At 35.4% G+C, this 20,059-nt stretch overlaps 3 protein-coding genes across 3 annotated transcripts; 2 read left to right on the top strand and 1 right to left on the bottom strand.

Moving 5' to 3' along the window:
• Window positions 1–398: 398 nt before the first annotated feature.
• Window positions 399–2,376, top strand: LOC110871670 (glutathione S-transferase T3-like). The gene is made up of 2 exons (XM_022120389.2): window positions 399–1,234; window positions 1,552–2,376. Exons 1-2 carry the CDS (start codon window positions 733–735, stop codon window positions 2,346–2,348), a joined length of 1,299 nt encoding a protein of 432 aa, XP_021976081.1. The 5' UTR covers window positions 399–732; the 3' UTR covers window positions 2,349–2,376.
• An 851-nt stretch (window positions 2,377–3,227) lies between these two features.
• Window positions 3,228–5,545, top strand: LOC110871669 (probable pectate lyase 5). The gene is made up of 4 exons (XM_022120388.2): window positions 3,228–3,760; window positions 3,975–4,715; window positions 4,833–4,971; window positions 5,036–5,545. Exons 1-4 carry the CDS (start codon window positions 3,654–3,656, stop codon window positions 5,255–5,257), a joined length of 1,209 nt encoding a protein of 402 aa, XP_021976080.1. The 5' UTR covers window positions 3,228–3,653; the 3' UTR covers window positions 5,258–5,545.
• Window positions 5,546–12,316: 6,771 nt separating this feature from the next.
• LOC110871668 (protein SDA1 homolog) lies at window positions 12,317–19,497 on the bottom strand. The gene is made up of 15 exons (XM_022120387.2): window positions 18,964–19,497; window positions 18,263–18,439; window positions 18,052–18,176; window positions 17,833–17,968; window positions 17,584–17,736; window positions 17,446–17,499; window positions 17,247–17,342; window positions 17,074–17,133; window positions 16,892–16,966; window positions 16,752–16,805; window positions 15,764–15,865; window positions 15,109–15,657; window positions 14,888–15,022; window positions 13,464–13,571; window positions 12,317–12,635 (listed from the first exon to the last, which is right to left on the bottom strand). Exons 1-15 carry the CDS (start codon window positions 19,369–19,371, stop codon window positions 12,486–12,488), a joined length of 2,382 nt encoding a protein of 793 aa, XP_021976079.1. The 5' UTR covers window positions 19,372–19,497; the 3' UTR covers window positions 12,317–12,485.
• Between the last annotated feature and the right edge of the window lie 562 nt (window positions 19,498–20,059).

Raw genomic sequence — 20,059 nt, forward strand, 5'->3', positions numbered from 1 at the left:
GTAAAGTTATACAAATTCTTCTAAATCTAAGAAAGATACAAAGACATAATGGATCAAGAAATATAATACAATGCCGATGGAAAAAAAAAACACAATTAATCGCAAAAAAGATACAATAACGGAAAAACACAATGCCAAATAAAGACACAACGATTTAAACAAAAATTCTTATATCTAAAGCAAAAAAACCTAAAATATAAGATTATAGAGTTCGATGAGACGTTCAGTACTGCCAGAAATAGTTTAATCAGAGTCTGTTTAATATTTTTCTAAGATTTTCTATTTTTAAGAGACTATGTAATTAAACTTTTCCTGTAACGTATAATATACTATATTGTTTTATAGAATATAGTACTATACTAAAATTTGACAGTATCGCTTGACTTACTTTTTAGGCTATACGGTATGGGGGTCGGCCCCGGCCCGTCGCGGGTCGGCGACGGTCCACACACCGTGCCGCCCCCTACCGTCTCCGTCTTCTCCGTCCGAAAAGGGACGTTGGCGACGACGCAAAGATGTGGGCCCCCCTATTAAAATATGACCGTTAATAATAAAAAAAAAATTAAATTTCTATTTTTTGAATAAAGCCAAACGGCTAGATTTTTAAAATATATAAATTAAACCCCCATTTTCACTATCAAACACCAAATTAACTTCCACAATTCACCATTTTCTCCTATAATTTTTACACTCTCTTCCACTACACTCTCAACCTTCTTCCACATAATTTTCATGGATCCGTTCAACAACCCCGATACTCCCAACACGCCTTCGAACAACCCGAATACTCCCACCAATCCGACCCAACCAAATGTTTTTTCGGTTCCGGGGTATTATCCAACGCTAGAACCGAACCAATTCTCCCAATTTTCATCGAACGCTTTTGCGTCATTCCAACAATCGCCCAACCAATTCACTCAAATCTCCCAAAATCAAGCTCTTCAACAAATGATGATGCGGGGTGCTTGGAACTTTCCACCCGTTCAACCTCAACCGATCCCCACACCCCCCGTTCAACCCCAACCGATCCCCACACCCCCCGTTCAATCCGAACCCGAAGATGATGTGGAGATTGTGCCCGAAACCCAACCGCCAAAAGGGAAAGGAAAACGAAACAAAGGGAAACAAGTAGCGGGTGATCAAGCGTCGAAACCGAAGGCGATTAAATGGACCCCAATCGAAGAAGAAGCATTAGCCAAGGCTTTCCTTGGCACTTCCGACAACCCGGTAAAAGGTTCGTATTTTTTTAAAGTTTACATCTTTTTAAATTTATAAAGTTTACATTTTAAGTTTTATAGTTTTTTTTTGGTTTAAATTTAATATTTTTTAAGTTTAGTTTTTAATTTTTTTTAATAACAGTAGGTTATTTTAAGTTTAGTTTTTAAGTTTTTAGTTTAGTTTTTAGTTTTTTAATTCTTCACAGTTAGTTTTTTAATTTTTAGTTTAGTTTTTAGTTTAGGTTTTTTAATTTTTTAATTCATAACAGTAAGTAATTTTTTTATTATTTTATATGTTTTGTTTATTTAATTTTATTTGTTCATTTTTATATAGGTAACAATCAACCGGGTGACGGGTTTTGGTCCAAAGTATTGACCAAGTTTCTCGCCATGATGGACCAAGGCCCGTATAGAGATATCGACTCGGTTTCCTCGAAGTGGCGAAAATTGAACTCGGCCATTAATCGGTTTTGCGAGGAGTATAACAAATTATATACAAGTGACCGTCGTAGCGGGTGGAACGACGAGGATGTGTTCAAAATGGCATTGCAAAAGTATAAGCAAAATCATGGTTCCAACTTTCCTCACGTTCGCGCGTGGATGGTTGTAAAAGACGACCCAAAATGGTCGCCCATTCCTAACGAGGTGGCGATGGCGAAACGCCAAAAAACATCGGAAACGGGTAGTTTAAGCGCCGGTGGGTCGGACGCGAGGTGTCACATTAACTTAAATGATGACGCCGACTATGACGAAGACGAGTATAACGTACGTGAACCCGACCGTCCACCGGGCCGAGACAAAACAAAAAAGGAGCGGGCCAAGGGAAAAGGAAAGGAAACGGTGGACCCGAACATGGTTGAGTTTATGGAACACCTAAAAGTGTACAACGACATATCGGCCCAAAAGTCGAAGACGAAGGAGCGGGCCGTCGAAGAAAAAAGCCGTGCATCGGACGAGAAGTTAAAAGAAAAGGTCCGATTGTCGAATGAGAAAATCCGAATCTCCGATGAAAAAATTCGGCTTAAGGAATGGGAAATAATGATGATTAATGTCGAGAACGAACCCGAGCCGAGACGTTCGATGTTGAAAAAACTACAAGACGACATCATGAAAAAGCATCAAATTATTTAACTTTATGTTTATTTTTATTAAGTCTTTTTTTTTAAGTTTATGTTTTTTTTTTAATATTTATGTAATGTGGGTTTAATATTAATGAAAATATTTTATTAGTATATTTGTCAAATGTTAAAAAAAAATAAAATAATAAAAAAAATAAAAAAAACATGGTGAGGACTATGACTAGGATCATCCTACCATGCCTTGTAGTTTTGGAGGATGGAGCATCTTAGTGAGGATTGTGACGTGTCGCCTACGTGACGGACCATCCTCCAAGGATGGTCCATCACCATACCATGTAGTCTTAGTATATCTTTTCAGTATATCTATGATTTCTTTTTCTTTTTGCTTTCCGTTGTTAATGCCAATAAACCTTACTTTTTGAGATATGTATTTTTTCTTTTCGCTTTCAATTGTTAATGCCAATAAACTCTTAAATAAATCAATAACTAAAGGGCCGATTTGCAATATTTTTCACTATTAAATTATATACTAACATTTATTTGTATATGGTCCAAAATTTTCATTTTCATAGAAACTGTTTTGTACACATTTCATTGTCAATAGATTATGATTCATCTAAAGAAAATCTTAATGTAGCCTAAAAATTACAAATTAAGGGTCCACCTAGATTAAAACGTAATCATTTTTTAAGTTGCATAAAGTGTAATTGTTCGCTAGTTAGTATCACATATCATTACCAGTGATTCACTAATAAAACACGATTCAGGACCGTAATTTCTTTTTTGGAACGACAACTTTCTTGTATTTTTTGCCACCGCACTCTCTAAATTGGACATATTGTCGATGTATATTGAATAACATATTGGTACGAAATTTATTGTAATCTACAAACCTATAATGCGTGAAGGACAAAGATACAACACATAAAGTGGGACGATGAATTTAATGTCTAAAGCTAAAACCTTATACCAAAATCTAAACATGAATTTTCAACTCTTATGTTCATGAAAAGATTGCTTTAAACTTTATTATCTTTAACACACAAATCAATAATTAAAGATGCAACATAAGTGTGCCACAACTAAAACAATTAGGAAAAATGCAATTTATTTAACCCCATTCAACCTATACTAGCATATATATACTAGTAATATAGTTTTCCATTTTTCTAGGGATTTATTTATTTATTTCTATAAATTGTATACGTTGAATGAGTTATGATTGCATGAGTGAAGTACCATGTGCCTTTGTATGTACTCTCAAAATTCAGTATTAATAATCCCATTCACCACTCATCTTTGACACACATTCTTTTCTTCTTTCTTTGTATATCTCAAGAGGGAAGAGAAGAAAAACATGAAGTTGCCAATCTTTCTTCTTCTCATTCTTGCTCTTCTTGCCCCTATCTCCACTACATCTTCACATGTACAAGATCCTGATCTTGTAGTAGAACATGTCCACAGGTACCCTAAGATAACCCACTTTCAACATTACACTTTTGTTATTGTTTTTATTTTTTTAAATGTATTTTATTAATTGTGAGAATCTGTTATCGGTAAACTCAAATGCTTATTATTGTCCCCCCCCCCCCCCCAAATCTTTTTAAAAAAAAGTAACATTCTTTTAAACAAAATGTAACTTATAAGTGTAACATATATATTCTATGTGGCAATGTAGGAGTATAAATGAATCTAGGAGGAATTTGGGATCTCTATCATGTGGGACCGGAAATCCAATCGACGATTGCTGGCGGTGTGACAAGAGTTGGGAAAAGAATCGCCAACGGCTAGCCGATTGTGCAATCGGGTTTGGAAAACACGCCATTGGTGGACGTGATGGTAAAATATACGTTGTCACCGACTCTAAAAATGATGATCCGGTTAACCCTAAACCGGGAACTTTAAGATACGGGGTGATCCAAAACGAACCGTTATGGATCATATTTGCACATGACATGACCATTCGACTCAAAGAAGAACTCTTGATGAACTCATTCAAGACCATCGATGGTCGTGGGGCCAATGTTCATATAGCCGGTGGACCATGCATCACCATACAATATGTGACAAACATCATCATACATGGTGTCAACATACATGATTGTAAGCAAGGGGGGAACACCGATGTTAGGGACTCACCGGACCATTATGGGTTCCGCACAATATCGGATGGTGATGGGATCTCCATCTTTGGTGGAAGTCATGTATGGGTGGATCATTGTTCATTGGCTAATTGTCATGATGGTTTAATTGATGCCATACATGGATCCACAGCCATAACCATATCCAATAACTACATGACACATCATGATAAGGTCATGTTATTGGGACATAGTGACACTTTACTTCAAGACAAGAATATGCAAGTCACAATTGCATTTAACCATTTTGGTGAAGGCCTTGTACAAAGGATGCCAAGGTATGTCTTACTAATTAATTATCTCCATATAATTGAAATTATTTTTATTAATATTTATATGATTAACTAAGTATATGATGTCCATTTATTGATATACATTTTTTTGGATAAATATAGATGTAGGCATGGGTATTTCCATGTGGTTAACAATGACTATACCCATTGGGAAATGTATGCAATTGGAGGAAGTGCTTCACCAACCATCAATAGTCAAGGGAATAGATTTCTAGCTCCCAATACATATGATAATAAAGAAGTGAGTATCAAAAAATTAAAAAAAAAACTTGTCATTTTAGTTGTTTATATTTATATATTTTTAGGTGACAAAACGAGAGGAGGCGTCAGAAAGCGAATGGAAAAACTGGAATTGGCGTTCAGAAGGCGACCTCATGTTAAACGGTGCCTATTTCACTCCATCAGGCGCAGGGGCGTCTAAAAGTTATGCACGAGCATCAAGCTTAAGTGCAAGACCATCTTCCATTGTGGGGTTTGTCACAGCTAACGCAGGTGTACTTCGCTGCACGAGGGGCTCTCGGTGCTAGTCTTAAGCCCCACGGGTCCTTTCGATTTGTTTCTAAGTTAACAAAAAAGCAATATTGTGTTGATAATATTATATAAAATTACTTACATAAGCAAACAAATTTTGCACCTCTTGTTAGCCTGTCTCTGTTTCCATGTAACAAATTGCCACTTAGGGAATTCAATTATGAACCCTAATTGAAACAGATGAATCAAGAGCTACAATTGTTATTGCTTGTTAAATTTCATCAATTATAACTGTGGTAATATTATCCTTGATTATTGTGGTAATATTATTCTTTATTTTTTTATGATACGTATTCTTACTTTACTTTACTAGTGTTTGAAAATGCATATGTTTGCTTATAAAAAAAAATAATAAATAAAAAAAAAAAAAACCAAATTTCTGCATAACATTCAACCCTAGATAATAGTAGTTAAAAAAGGAAAGAAATGGGAAAAAACAGAATGGGACCTTATAAAAATAATATAAACTACATAAAAACATCAAAATTATTCCCTATTGCTCACATGAAAATTGGATAATATGGTACAAACGGTAACCAATAATTGAAAAAAACAAACCACCGACTCATGACCGTACAACAAGAGAAGCAGAGAGTACAACCATTTTTAACCATATATATAAAGAGTAATACAAGTATACAACATTCAAAAGAAGCACACATTTACAACCATCCAATGCATGAAACAAAGATGCATTAAATTTCTTCATAAAAAACCCATCATTTTGGTAGACCTAAAAGTGTAACCAGTGACATTTGACAAGAGAAGAATTTACCTAGGGTAGTACAACACTAGAAGCACTAATGTACAACCATTTAATGCACTAACAAATGCATTTATTTCAGTCTTAAAGAACCCATGGTATTGGTAGACCTAATTCAACCGATGACAATTACATGAACAACAAATGATTTTAGTTTTACCAAGTTAGTACAACTTAGAAGCACAAAGGTACATTCATTTAATGCACATGAAATAGCATTAAATTCTTTCATAAAGAAACACCCATGAGTTTGGTAAGACCTAAGTTATATATCACCAAGAAGAGAAGTTACATCATTGACAAAACCAGGGGCGGACCTATGTGAAGTCTAGGATGGACGAACGTACCACTTGAAAAAAGAAATTAGTTTATTTTTCAGAAAAAAAAGTCGACCACATGCCCTAAAAATATGCTTAAACTACTTATCCATACCTCCAGCAAATAATTCTGAATGGTGTACAAAACTTACTTAAGCAATAATTCCATCAAAATCTTGTGTTATTTATAGGTAGTGTATTTTATATTTTTATTTTGTAACATCAATGTTTCATTTCCAATCAATCTCATGTATACCCCACATTATGAGACAGGTAACATGGCTTACTAAATAAAGAAGTCATGTATGACATTATACCAATATCAATAAATACTAAACTAGAAAAACTAACACCTATCCTACCCCATCTTAACTGTTACCTCCCACTTTTTTTTTTATTAAGGATTAAAGATATTTAGTTATGATACTATAAAATATTTTAGCGATTTTTTACAATAGATGTAACGGTTATAAAACTAGGCTATAAAATGTAGCTTATATTTTATTAAAGATTAAAGATATTTAGTTATGATATTGGTTTCAGATTGGAATATTTCAATTAGTTATCTGGTATTACATTTATAACTATGTATACATGTTTATTATATTTTTTTTGGTGTTAACGGTTAACCGGAATAACTACATTTATTTTTTAACGTGCAATGTTATTACGTGTAATGTATAAAAATTATATATGTACTCAAACCAATTGTAACAAACAAATGTATAACTTATAAAGATTGTTCCTTTGTTATTTATTTTCTTTGTTGTCTTGGGTTTTACAGTGTCGCTAACCCTGTTATATAAATCATAGAATCTTCTAGCATTCAAAAAATAACCTATAAAGTTTTGAGTTGGTGAGCGATTTTGTGTCTGCTCCCGTTTCCAAAGCCAAGAAGTTTCTCCGTGCTCTTTAATATAGCACATTTCGGTTCGTGTTGAAAGAGCCTAATGCATTGGTCTCCAACAAAGTTAAATCAAACGATATCATGTTTGCCTTCTTTTAGATGATCTAGGCTAAGTTTCTTTGTATATTATGGTTGTTCTAAAAAAATAAAAACCGGGAATTTAATTTATGGTATAGGGTTTGAATAAAGGGATAAGTTGCATCAAGTTTTGTAGTCCCAATGAGTGTCACCACATGCTCTCCATTCATACACACACATCAACACAACCGGCTATTTAATGAAATCCATTTCCATGTGACTTCTCTGCCGTGTCGGGAAGGCTTGCTTTTTTTTTTTCACAAGGTTTACAAAATACAATTTTTTTTTTAATTTCTACATTTCTACATACTTAAAAGAATAATAATGAATAAATTAGGACTCTAAAAAAGAGAAAAATTCAGAGGAGAAAGGGGCACCCAAGGGCTAGCTACTCTTGTCACGACCAATCAATTAACGTTATGTTAAATTTTTTAGACCATGTGTAGTGGTGAACTAACTTAATGCCCCCACCATGAGGCATTATCCGACACGTGGCATTCTAGTCAGCGTTGGGGCATTATAGCAAAAGTGGCGTAGTGGGGCATTATCCAATAATGCCCCTTCCAATCAATAAACAATTATTTTTTTTATAGAGAAAAGAAAAAAAAAAAAAGAAATGACACTACACTTGGAAGTCTCCCATTGGCCCATGCATTTGACCCATGCACATTATTCAAATAAAACGCCCGGCTTGCCTTTCCAATTTAGCGTGATTTTTAAAACGCCCGGCTTCAAACTTTTTGAATTATAACGCCCAAAACGCCCGGTGTAGTGGGGGGAGGGGCGTTTTTTTTCAATTTTTTTTTTTTAAAAATCACGCCCCACTACACATGGTCTTACAAAGTACCCTTATATTACAAAACACTGACTACGTCCTACCCTTGTAATACAAAGTACCTTTGAACCATGGATCCCACTATTTTATCACACCCACCAATCACATACACAACATTTAAAAGATGGACCCCAACTTCAAACCCCTTCTCTCCAAACCTGCACGGCTTGATGTGCCCGTTAAACCAACCCACACAATCTACACTAGGGATGGCAGCAGTGTTCTAACAAGGGTTGGAACCCTCAAGCCTTTGCCCGTGAGGTGCCCCATTCTCTAGACTAAGTTCAAATTTGTTTTCTTCAACTTGAAATCGAGTTCAAGCTCAACTTTTCGATTATTTTCTCGTTGTTTCACGTCTTCTTTCCGTTATTCTATCTCATCTTTCGTGTATTTTTGTTTCATCTCCTCTCTCATTGTCATCTTTGTATATTCTATTTCTTTCGTTTTACATTTAAATCTTCTTTCTTGCGGTTCTTTTTAAAGAACTTTTAGCATGATCGAAAGATCAAGAAGCAATATATCAAGACAAACATGTAATTTTAGTATTAGGGTTAAGTAAAATAAAACTACATTATTTCAATATAAAAACTTTAGTAATAATATTCTAATTTTTCTATCCAAAAAAACGATTGAGTGAATTTTTCCGGGTTAATAATTCAATCAATTTACAGTTCAAAAAAAAAAAATCAATCAATTTGCATATAGAGAAAGGTTAACATACATCACGGCTTATCATACTTCACGTAGGAGACAATGGTAACTGTTGGATCAGGGGTATAATCACGCATGGAACATATAATCACGCATGGGACCACATAATCACGCACGGGATCCAAAATCACGCACGTTATTTTGGTCAAAAAAATAATTACGCATGTTATATATTTCGTGAAGTACGTTAATGTACGTTAAGGAGTGAAGTACATTATACTTTCTCTTTGCATATATTTCCTTTTAGTTATCATTGTATTTTCAGCCCTTTAGATATCAAATCTCTTCTTGACGTTGATACTTATCATAATGATTTTAGTAATGTCGTCTTTGATGTTAATTGATTACTTCTTTAGTCAATGTTTACTTGTAATCCTTTTTATGTTGTTACAACATCATTTTAATTATTAGATTAAAGCATATTTAGTTACTAAATCATCCCTTTTCATCATATAATTTCAATGTTTAGTTAGAATAAAACATTAAAAGTATCATTACTTTCAAACCTAAAACGAAAAAAAACATTACAAATTTATCATATCACACTTGTATTCCATAACAATGTAACATTGTCTCGTTATAAACCATTTACAAAATATTTGTATATATTTTTTTACATCTTGACTCAATGACCCACAATAAGTTACATAAAATGATACACTTGATCATCATAACCGACAAAGTGAATCTTAAATTAAACTGTTGGAAATTTATTATTTAAAAATTATGAATAAACTTTAGTACGTAGAGAGTGTTGAGTGGATAATTGTATTATTGAAGGCACAAGACCCCACCGTCACAAACAAAGACATGTCAAAACACACACCATCGAACACACATGCTTTGTTTGCTACATGCTAAACTATAACAAAAGTTTCCTTTCAATCTTCATGGTTTTTTGGATCCGACCCAAAACAAGGACCCACCACACACATGCTTATCTTGTCCGGTTTGATTTGTCAATTCTAAACCGTAGTTAGCATTTAGGCACTAAACATTTATCAAAACCAACCAAATCAGAAGGAAAACACCTGTGTAGCTAGTTAATTAGCCTTTTTTGACAACGGTGAACTCAGTACAAGAAGTGCACAAAAAACCGGGTACAAAACCTGACCTGAATCCAGGTCTGGCGTACCCGGTTGCATACCCGACGACTGTAGATTGGTTCCATACCGTATTACTTGAAACTGGTTCCAGCATGATTATACCCAACTGGAACTAGTTAAAACCCGGAACCAGAACCGGAAAAACTGGATCACTTTCTCTCCAAAACCCGGTTTTTGACCTTGTTGACCATACCTAGATTTGGATATTACCCAATACCCGATTTGTGCACCTCTCTCACACACCCTTTAAACCATATCCTAAGTCTACACCACTAGGACCCTCAACCATTTGGAGATGTATACCTTTACTTAGAGGTGCACAAAATAAACGGTTAATTAAACGTAATCGGTTATTATCCAAAACCGTAACCGGTTGTTAACTGCTTGAGGAATAACCAATTAGTGGTTATTTTTAACCGTAGGTTAGTAACCGGTTAGGGATATTTAGTATAGTAACCGGTAGACCAGTTAATCGAAAAAAACCCGAAAAATTAAAGAAAAAAACGGTAATTAACCAAAAATAACTGGTTAAAGTAATTAACCGGGCCAGTTAAAAAATAACCGGTTAAAGTCAAAAAGTCAAATTAACAGGTATAACTGGTTAACCGAACCGATTATTGAAATTAACCGGTTCACCTCTTACCTTTACAACAAGTCTTGTCTGACCGGCCCAAAAGTCTGGTATAGGAAATGAATGATGGAAGTTAAAACTTAAAATCCAATGCAGGCCAGGCCCAAAATTGTACAACAAGTCTTGTCTGACCCAATATTGTACTACAACTCAACAAGTCTTATGGAACAAAATGTACTCTATAAATAAAAAGAAAACCATCAATTGCATCATACAAGTAAATCTGCCACAAGAATGGTCAATCGGTTAGTGGTAATTTCAACTTATTAACTTTTAAATTCGTTACATTTCATGTCTAACATGTAACAAAAAAATAAATTTTAAAATAAGAGGTCAAATGAGTAGAAAGTCATTGAAAGAGCAAAGTGTATATAAATGTTCTAACGTAAAAGCAACGGCGTAAAGCCTACAACGACTATCTAAAAGTTCGAGAGAGAGGTTCTTTCATGCATTTATTGGTAAACATGTGAGTTTGGTACGTGCAATGCGCAATACTCTTACATGACCAATAGGGAATTGTTTCCCTTACAAGGTGGATATCAATCTCAAAGTTGTCATATAAAAAACTGTAGATGAGGAGCAGATTCAACGGATGATATTTATCTGGAGATGTACAAACCTCAAAGATTAAGAGATTGAGAGGTATACGAAAGATGACCATATCCATGGACCATGGCTTATGGATAGTTTAGAGATAAAAGAGGTAAAACTGATATAGCGCTAACACCCCACCCTAACTAGGGGGGGTGTGGTAAAGGTGCACAAACCAGGTTGTTTTAATACTCGGATTCGGGTATATACCCAAGCAGGAGTATGACCGGGTTTTGACTTTTCGGGTATTGGCCAGAAAATCTATACCATGTTTACCCGGATTCGGGTTCGGGTTTTCAATACCCGGGTTACCCTATTTCCGGATCCGGGTAGGGTTCGGTTAGTGGTCGGATATTGGTCGGGTATGGTTCATGTTTAGATTAGGTTTTCGCAGTCATTTTTTTTTTGTATAAAACATAGAAATATAATGGGAACATTTATTTATACATAGTGTATGCCTTGAAAACTGGCTAAAAAAGCCTCATACAAGCTCTGGACATTCAAAAGAAGTTGTACATAACGGGTCCAGGTACTACGAAAACCCGGGTACGGGTTTTATGGAAACCTGGGTACACTAAAAAACCCGGGTTCAGATATTGAACAGAATATGCATACCCGGTCCCCAGCCCACGGGTAGGGTCAGGTTTGGTTTAAAAACCCCGATTTTTCGAACACTTGGGTCGGGTTTTTAGCAGACCTCTAGGGGTGTGGTCTATCATAGTGACAGAACCAAACCTTTGTCCGGATCTCAGTAGTCTTTCCTCTACATAACGTAGATGTATCACAAACACACAAAGATTGACTGCCGCTAACTGTAGCATAGACTGAATAATGATTTGACTTTTTAAGTTTTTTTATCAAGTACAAAAGTCCTAAACTCCTGTGTTTAACGGGATTCACATGTGCGTTGTCGAAGTACAGTAACATCATCAATGGTGAATCATTCAACCAAACCGACAGAACCAACATGCATAGGTGAAGTATAGTCGCATCAATGGTGAATGATTCAACCAAACCGACAGAACCAACATGCATAGGTGAAGTATGGTGAAGCACGCAAACCTGCCAGGCAACACAGACGGCTTCGTGCCTACGATATGTCTTAGGGAGAAGACATAGGGAGTAGGTTTTGGTTATGTATCAATGTTATCCTTAAAGACATCAAAATAAATTTGTAACATATGTTTTGTCCATTTGAAAGCACGATTAACAGTTCTCCCTTTTGGCAGCAAAAATACTCACCGTACAAATAAAAAAACAAATAAAACTCGAGCAAAATTGTAGATCATTTCCAGGCTTTACGGCCTCTGAACTGCTTGTCAGCGCCCCTTTGCTTCATCTTTTTCTCACGTTTGACTCTTGCAATCTTTGATCTCTTGGCAACCAAAGGCATAGCCTTCTTATGCTCCTTTTGCCGGTTGCTTAACCCACCAGTCTATCAATTATCATTCAATATAAATCAGTACAACACAACTACAAATAACCTTCAATAAATAACAAAAAAAAAAAAAAAAAAAAAAAACTTATAGACCGTACTTTAATACCAACAAAAAGGGGCATATAACGTTTGCATACGCACAAAAAATTTAAAGAGTAAACTGCCATTTTGGTCCCTGTAGTTTGGTCACTTTTGCCATTTTAGTCCAAAACTCAAACCTTTTGCATCTGGGTCCCTATGGTTTCAGTTTTATTGCCATTTTGGTCCAAAAATGAAATCAGGTCATATTATTTTATAAAACCCTGTAATTTTGTCCTTTTCCTCAGGGGTAAATCAGGTCATATTTGTCTTATAAAATCTGGTATTTATTTATAAAAATGAAATGACTATTTTGCCCCTGCGGAAAAGGACAAAATTACAGGGTTTTATAAGACAGATATGACCTGATTTCATTTTTGGACCAAAATGGCAATAAAACTGAAACCACATGGACCCAGATGCAAAAGGTTTGAGTTTTGGACTAAAGTGGCAAAAGTGACCAAACCACAGGGACCAAAATGGCAGTTTACTCAAATTTAAAACTATATTCTTTATTGTCATTTAAGTAAATAAAAAAATCTTGAATGCTCCGTCACTCATAAGGATGCAAATTGGATGGACATACAAATCAAGTGTATCAATTTAACAGAGTTCTTGAGACCTCTGCTTCACCATGGTTCTCATCAATTATAAGTTATATAAGTTGTAAATTAGTTATAACACACACCTACGAAAACCAATGAACCAGGGAAAAGAGATAAATAGCAAGATAGATATAAAACAAACCTTTTTCTGCTTGACAGCAGCTTTTGATTGATACTTCCCTGTCTCTTCTCTTCCCGCTTTCATTAAGGCCTTCCTTTCTTCTTTGGTCATCTTTTTTCTTATATTAGCCTACAAATATTTATAGGTATACATACACCAATCAAATGGATGAAAACAGAAGAAACCCGGTCAAACGGGAAGTCATCAGAGTTTATTTGTAATGCATAATATATTTTTTGTAATCATATTTAAAAATTATATATTTCATGTGATCGTATCCAACACTAAACAATTCAAAATTTCAGATAAACAGTATTAGGCTTTTCAAGTGAGATCCATACTGCCCAACTACCCAACACGTCAATATTTGCCACCACTAAACAAACAGAAGGATGCTGAGAAACAAGCAATTTATATACACTAGCTAGGCGTCTTTATATAGAGGCTATGCAGCTTATATCGTGATGATGATATATCACCGATATCGGCATCATGTAAAATATCGGTGTCAAATATCGGTAAGAATAACGGTACCGATATTAACGACGATATTGACCGATATATCACCGATTTTCCCGATCTTAGTACCTTTATTCTTAGCTCTACCATTCGTCTTTCTTCTTATTGCTGCTATTAGTGTTTTAAGTCTTAATTGTTAATTGTTATTATTTTAAGGCTTAATCAGTTCCTACTAGGGATGAGCACAATACCCGTTCGGCACCGAACCGGTACTACCGGTACCGAAAGTACCAGTACCGAAAAATGGGAAAAATTGGTACCGGTGTTTTACCCGTAAGTACCTGTACCGTATGGTACCAGTACCGATAAACGGGGAAAATGAGTACCGGTACCGAATATACCCGAGTGCTCATCCCTGGTTCCTACTTGCTACAATTGTTAAGTGTTTTAATGGTAGGAGAGTATCCTAAATTGCTATATATATAAATTCAGCATGATATTAAAATTCAAATGACCAACCCCTCACCGCGATTACCGATATCTCCAATATCGGACCTTGACCGATATCCGATTTTTTACCGCATTAACTGCTTAGTATAGAGGTGGCAATTTTGACCCATTTACGTAAGAAACGGGTCAATTTAGGTTATACTTTAATAACATATTATTATTAAAACCAAATATTTCTCGTAATCGTATTTAACACTAATTAATATAATGTTTAAAACTTTCAGTAAAAAGTAATTCAGCATTTTGACCCATACGAAAAATTACACATCTCGCCACTTGTAAACAAACATAAGGATACTAGCATAAATGCAAGTTTTAGCAAGTCATTCATATAAACATAGTTACAGGTTTTCATTTTATTGGAAGTATGTTCAATTACTCTCATGTGCAAATAGCATAGGAAGATACTCCTCAACATTTACCAAAACTTCTGTTAACTATTAGAAAAACGGAACTGCTGTAAGTAAGAAACTTACTTCAAGTGAATATCCATCTACTCTTTTCAAACTGAGTTGATCAGAACTAGGGATCTTAAAGTGCTCTGATTTTGGATCTGAACCTTTTTTCAACATTCCATGCTGAGCCAATGCAAGTTTCGCTTCCTTCTTTGCCTATTTTCACAAATTGCATATTGTACAATTATAACTTTAATTTCATACGTGCAAAATAACATTTTCTGGTGTGAAATGAAACTTACCTTTAGCTCTTTGATTCTTTGGAAATCCTCATTTGAAAGAATACCATCTACTGCATCGGAAGTGTCATTATTCTCCGATTTAGCTCCTGCTAGCCTTTTAAGAGCCCTAAGACTTTGACTAGCGGAATCAAGCTGTTCATCAAAATCAGCAAATTTCCTCTTTTGCCCTTTATTTTCACCTAAGCTTTTCACACCATCATTATCATCGTCACTGCATGAAACATCACTTTCATCTTCCCTCATTTCATCCTCTTCGCTTCCCATCAGCGTATCACCATCATCATCATCATCCTCGATTTCAGAGTTAAGTTCTGAACCACCTTCACGAGTGCTGACGTCATCATCACTATCGGCATCCTCTTCTCCAAGATCGTCATTTAAGTGATCATCCATATCAGAAGAACTGCTGACATCATCGCCAACATCATCCTGAAGTAAATCAACCCCAGGAACATCACTGGGAATAGTGACCTCACCGAAAGCTTTTGGCTTCGCCTTTGGATCAATGGGCCGTCCTCGGTCTTTCTTTACAAGTAGTGAGGGACAAACCTACAAAAAAATCAGTTTCATCAGCCACATGATTCTTGCACACACAATATGTATCTATGTGTGTGTGTATATATATAGAGGGAGAGAGAGAATGATTCTACGATACCTCTCTGAACAATGAGATAAGTGAACGAGCTGCAGATGAAACTGCTTTCTCATGTGATTTCTTATATAGCACAAGGTCTTGCAGCAAGTCTTCTGTCATTAACTGATCATAAAAATAAAACATAATAAACTTAGTTTTTTGTTTAACTAAAAAACTGTTATTTCTACCGAAGTTTACACGTTGACACCTATGCAGTCAATGCGGAAAAATATCGGATATCGGTCAAGGACCGATATTTGAGATATCGGTTATCGCGGTGGGATATCGGTAATTTATAATCATATATATATTAATATCTAGAACCTATATATACATATACTAGAACTTATATAATATTAATAGTAAGTATATAATGTTAATTTTATACTTTTTATGCATAAATTTTGAAGTTTAAGGACCAAATATAAACTAGGGAAGATAGAGGGGGTTAATGTTTAAACACACAAACTAATTTTACACTTTTCATTTAAAAAATTATAAGTTTCAAGGACTAAATATAAACTAGTGAATGATAAGAGGGGTTATATGTTAAAATACTTAAAGTTATTTAACCCTAAAAGTCTAAACTCGCCGCTATCTCTTCTTTCTTCCTGGTAAGCATCTTCTTCTCAGTGGTTTCAGGCCGAAAAGCAGCACCGGCGAGACAACTGATATCACAAATTGAGCTAGAAATAACGCAAATGAATGGGATCTGGACTTTGGATGGCAGGATTTTAAAGAAAAAGCATAAAAATTGGGCCAACCGATATTATCGGCGAGACAACCGATTTCACAAATACAAAATATCGATATTATCGGGACCGATATTATTACCGAGATTATATCACCGAGATTATAAACCGATATTATCGGCACCGATATTATTACCGAGATTGTGAACCGATATTTTGGCGAGGGTCCGATAACCGATATCTCGACGATATATCACCGATATATCGCCGAGATTAACTGCATAGGTAGACACATGGACATACAACAAAAGGCTTACCAGAGGAATTCTCAAACATATTTCACGTACAACATTCAATCCAACAGCAATTGACTGCAAAGGGAAAACATTGGAATTTTACCCAAACAATTACATCAAAAGGAAGGATAATATGATTGAAAATATCCATCAAATAAGACCTCTGTTCGAGAGCGATCATGCACGAATTGATTAACTATTTGCTTGAACAATGGTTCAACTGCATCAGGTGGCACCTGGTACACATAACTTGTCATTTCGGTATGTAGTAGAAACAAGGAAATGAGGAATAAACAAAAACTTCCAATTAAAACGATTTATAATGAACGATTATAATGGATACCATATCATGACAGGCTTGAACGGCTGCAGCTAGTAAGTTCGTCACATCCCTTTGATGGGGCTGCAAACACCAATAACAAGAAAGGTATTTGTGAATGCAAATCACAATAAAAAAGCATACTGCTTGTGAAGAAAGTAACAAGTAGAGTATAAGGCATTCAGAGGATACGATACCTGAACATACTTCTGAAGAAAAGGATAAAAGTTCAATAAAATCAATCTATGAAGACCAACAGTGCGAGCAACCACTTTTACAATCATCATTTTTATCTACATTAGATATGTGAGCCAGAATATTAAACATGTTAGACAATAATGTTATTTTTATCTTCAATTAACCGATCAAATACGAGACAAATGTGTAAACAATTACCTCAAAACGCTCTTTACAAGTTTGAAGTTTCGAGAACAGCTTCTCAGCAAACCCCTGCAGATAAATTATATTACTCAACATACGTGATTTACTTCTTTCAATATAAATAATATTTACTTATTTAGTGTCTATACATACTTGAGGGTCTTTCAGAGAGGTCAGAGGTGAATAGTAGTTCACGTTATTCTCACGCTCCGAAGACATACGTTGCTGTTTTTTCATGCTACGAATTACACGTTGCAACTTTGCTTTCTTCTTCTTTTTACTAGACGTTGTTCCTGTGTTATTCGCCTATTTTGATAAAACATGAAAACTGCTTCTTAAAAAACTGTTGAAAGAAATACCGGACCTTTAGAACCAATAAATGTCACAAATTACGCGACTAACCTTGTAAATAGCCTCTTTACTCACAACTACATGAGGTTGGTGGGTAGGTTCTTCTTCATCACTGGACTCATCGCTGTCGTTTTCTTGCTCAATTTTTTCATAATCAAGAAGAAATGATAGAGCAGCAATCATAACCCTGATGAAACAACAAATATCTGTTTAAGTACATTATACATGATACATTAAATAGGTTTCTTTAATATGAATACTGTAATAAACCTTGACGACATATGGAAACAGGCCCGGCATATAGCATTGGCCGCTCTATCATCAAACCAAACCTTCCTCCTATGAAGATCACATATCGTGACAAGTGACCTCATTGCTTTCTTTTCATCCTCTTCCTAAAACACCATAAAAGCCTATGATATCCAAATCATAAATAATCGTATAATATGAGGTTTAAAAGGCATAAGAAACACCTACATACCTGTAGCATTGAAAATAAAATACTTTGAAGTGCTCTGTTTTCTGTTTCATTCTTGTGCTTCTGATTCATACGCCTGATACTATGAATCACATGAGAGAATGCCAATACCTTTAAGGGCTTGTCACTCAAAACCTGAAGTTCCATGAACAATGGAAGAGTTTCCTTGATAGCAACAATCTATTAAGATAAACATTCCAAGTCAAACCCAAAATGCTTGGTAAATGACAGAATTCTACACCAAAAATTAGTAAGATTATATGCTTGTGTAACTCCACGTAACCAGAAAACTGCAAGAACTAAATAACCAATTCGTCCAGTAGACAATTTCAATTTCGCTTTGAAGTCAAATCATATTGCTTAATATACAAAACCTACCTCGGTCATTGTCCATAAAAGCAAGCCTAAGCGCAAAACAAGCTATGCCGCGTAGGCTTGTGCTTCACTATACAAAAAGCGAGGGCCGTACAAAAAGCGCACATAGAATCAAAAAGTTTTCGTGCATCAGAGCGATGCACACATATTATTTATATATTCAATCATATACAGTGCTTATACTTCGGGTAACTAATCAGTTTTAAACCTGTGCCTAGCACTTTCTAAAACCTAGACCTCAATAATGTAATAAAACATAGCACATAAGTTGAAAACTAATACACATGAGAATATCTTCAAACCGTCATAAATTCCAAAACTAATTGTACCTTCCGATTAAGAAGAAGAATCAAAGCTTGTGTAACAGTAACACGAAGTGAAGACGGAAGCACACGAGCAGATGAGCTCAAAAACTCCACAAGCTCCTTCGGATAATTCAACAACTGCACAGGATAAAACGGAGTAACATGAGCGAGAAACATAGCGCGATCACCGAGGTCTTTCGCAACGGTAGGATCACTTCCGACGCCGCCGCTCACGGCGGAGGTGAAATTCAACGCCGCTTGTTGTTGAAATAGTTGTACGGAGGACTTGAATTGGTTGTACACAAGAGTGAGCTCGGTTTCATAGCCTTCTGGATCGCATTTCATTTTGGATTGGAGAGTTGGAAGGCTCATTTTCTCCGATGTACGACCGGACGCCGATAACGCGTCGGCGGTTATCTCCGTTGCCGGCATGTTTTGTGCGGCGAGTTACAGGTTTAGGTTCTGTGTGTGTTTGCGGTTGTGGATTGAAACCCTAAACCCTAAAACAGGACTGAAGACGAAGATGTATAACCGCCTTTAACTACTAGGGTTGTTCAAGTTGCCATATTTAACTAGTTTTATAAATAATAAAAGAGTTAAATCTCTGGTCCTTGTGGTATGCCATTTTTACAGACTTGATCCTAAGGTGTTAATAATTACAAAGTTGGTCTCGGCGATTGCACTATTTAAACTCGAGTGGTCCTTATCAATAACCTTTGTTAGATTTTTCAGTTAAATATGTGTAAAATAACTATATTACCCTTGAACAATTAAAAGAAATAAAAAAAGTATAAAGATGAGTCCACTACTCATCTTATTCATCCCCCTCTCTCTCTAAAAAAAACTCTACCACCACCCTCATCTTTTTCTTTCTCCTCTTTTTAGTCCATTCTTCTCTCTCTTATCACTTTCTCTCTCTAAAAGTGTCATTGTTAATCTCTTAATCACCTAAAACAAAATCAATTCTTCAAAAAGCACAACCGTTAACCTCTTAATCACCTAAAACAAAATCAATTCTTCAAAAAGCACAACTAATCATGTTCATAAAAATCAACACAAGACACAAAATCACTCATCAAACTCTCACGCACCAACACTTGTTAGGACAAAACCGTACAGG

Source organism: Helianthus annuus, chromosome 8, assembly GCF_002127325.2.
Source record: "Helianthus annuus cultivar XRQ/B chromosome 8, HanXRQr2.0-SUNRISE, whole genome shotgun sequence".
Taxonomy (NCBI): domain Eukaryota; kingdom Viridiplantae; phylum Streptophyta; class Magnoliopsida; order Asterales; family Asteraceae; genus Helianthus; species Helianthus annuus.

What these genes read in the sequence shown, in the direction of transcription:
- LOC110871669 (XM_022120388.2), top strand. Translation starts at nt 3,654, where the DNA reads ATGAAGTTGCCAATCTTTCTTCTTCTCATTCTTGCTCTTCTTGCCCCT. An exon ending in GTAGTAGAACATGTCCACAG is followed by an intron (nt 3,761 to 3,974) that starts GTACCCTAAGAT and finishes GTGGCAATGTAG; the next exon opens with GAGTATAAATGAATCTAGGA. An exon ending in CTTGTACAAAGGATGCCAAG is followed by an intron (nt 4,716 to 4,832) that starts GTATGTCTTACT and finishes GGATAAATATAG; the next exon opens with ATGTAGGCATGGGTATTTCC.
- LOC110871670 (XM_022120389.2), top strand. Translation starts at nt 733, where the DNA reads ATGGATCCGTTCAACAACCCCGATACTCCCAACACGCCTTCGAACAAC. An exon ending in TTCCGACAACCCGGTAAAAG is followed by an intron (nt 1,235 to 1,551) that starts GTTCGTATTTTT and finishes ATTTTTATATAG; the next exon opens with GTAACAATCAACCGGGTGAC.
- LOC110871668 (XM_022120387.2), bottom strand. Translation starts at nt 19,371, where the DNA reads ATGCCGGCAACGGAGATAACCGCCGACGCGTTATCGGCGTCCGGTCGT. An exon ending in CTTGTAAAGAGCGTTTTGAG is followed by an intron (nt 17,343 to 17,445) that starts GTAATTGTTTAC and finishes TATCTAATGTAG; the next exon opens with ATAAAAATGATGATTGTAAA. An exon ending in TTCTTCAGAAGTATGTTCAG is followed by an intron (nt 17,134 to 17,246) that starts GTATCGTATCCT and finishes TGGTGTTTGCAG; the next exon opens with CCCCATCAAAGGGATGTGAC.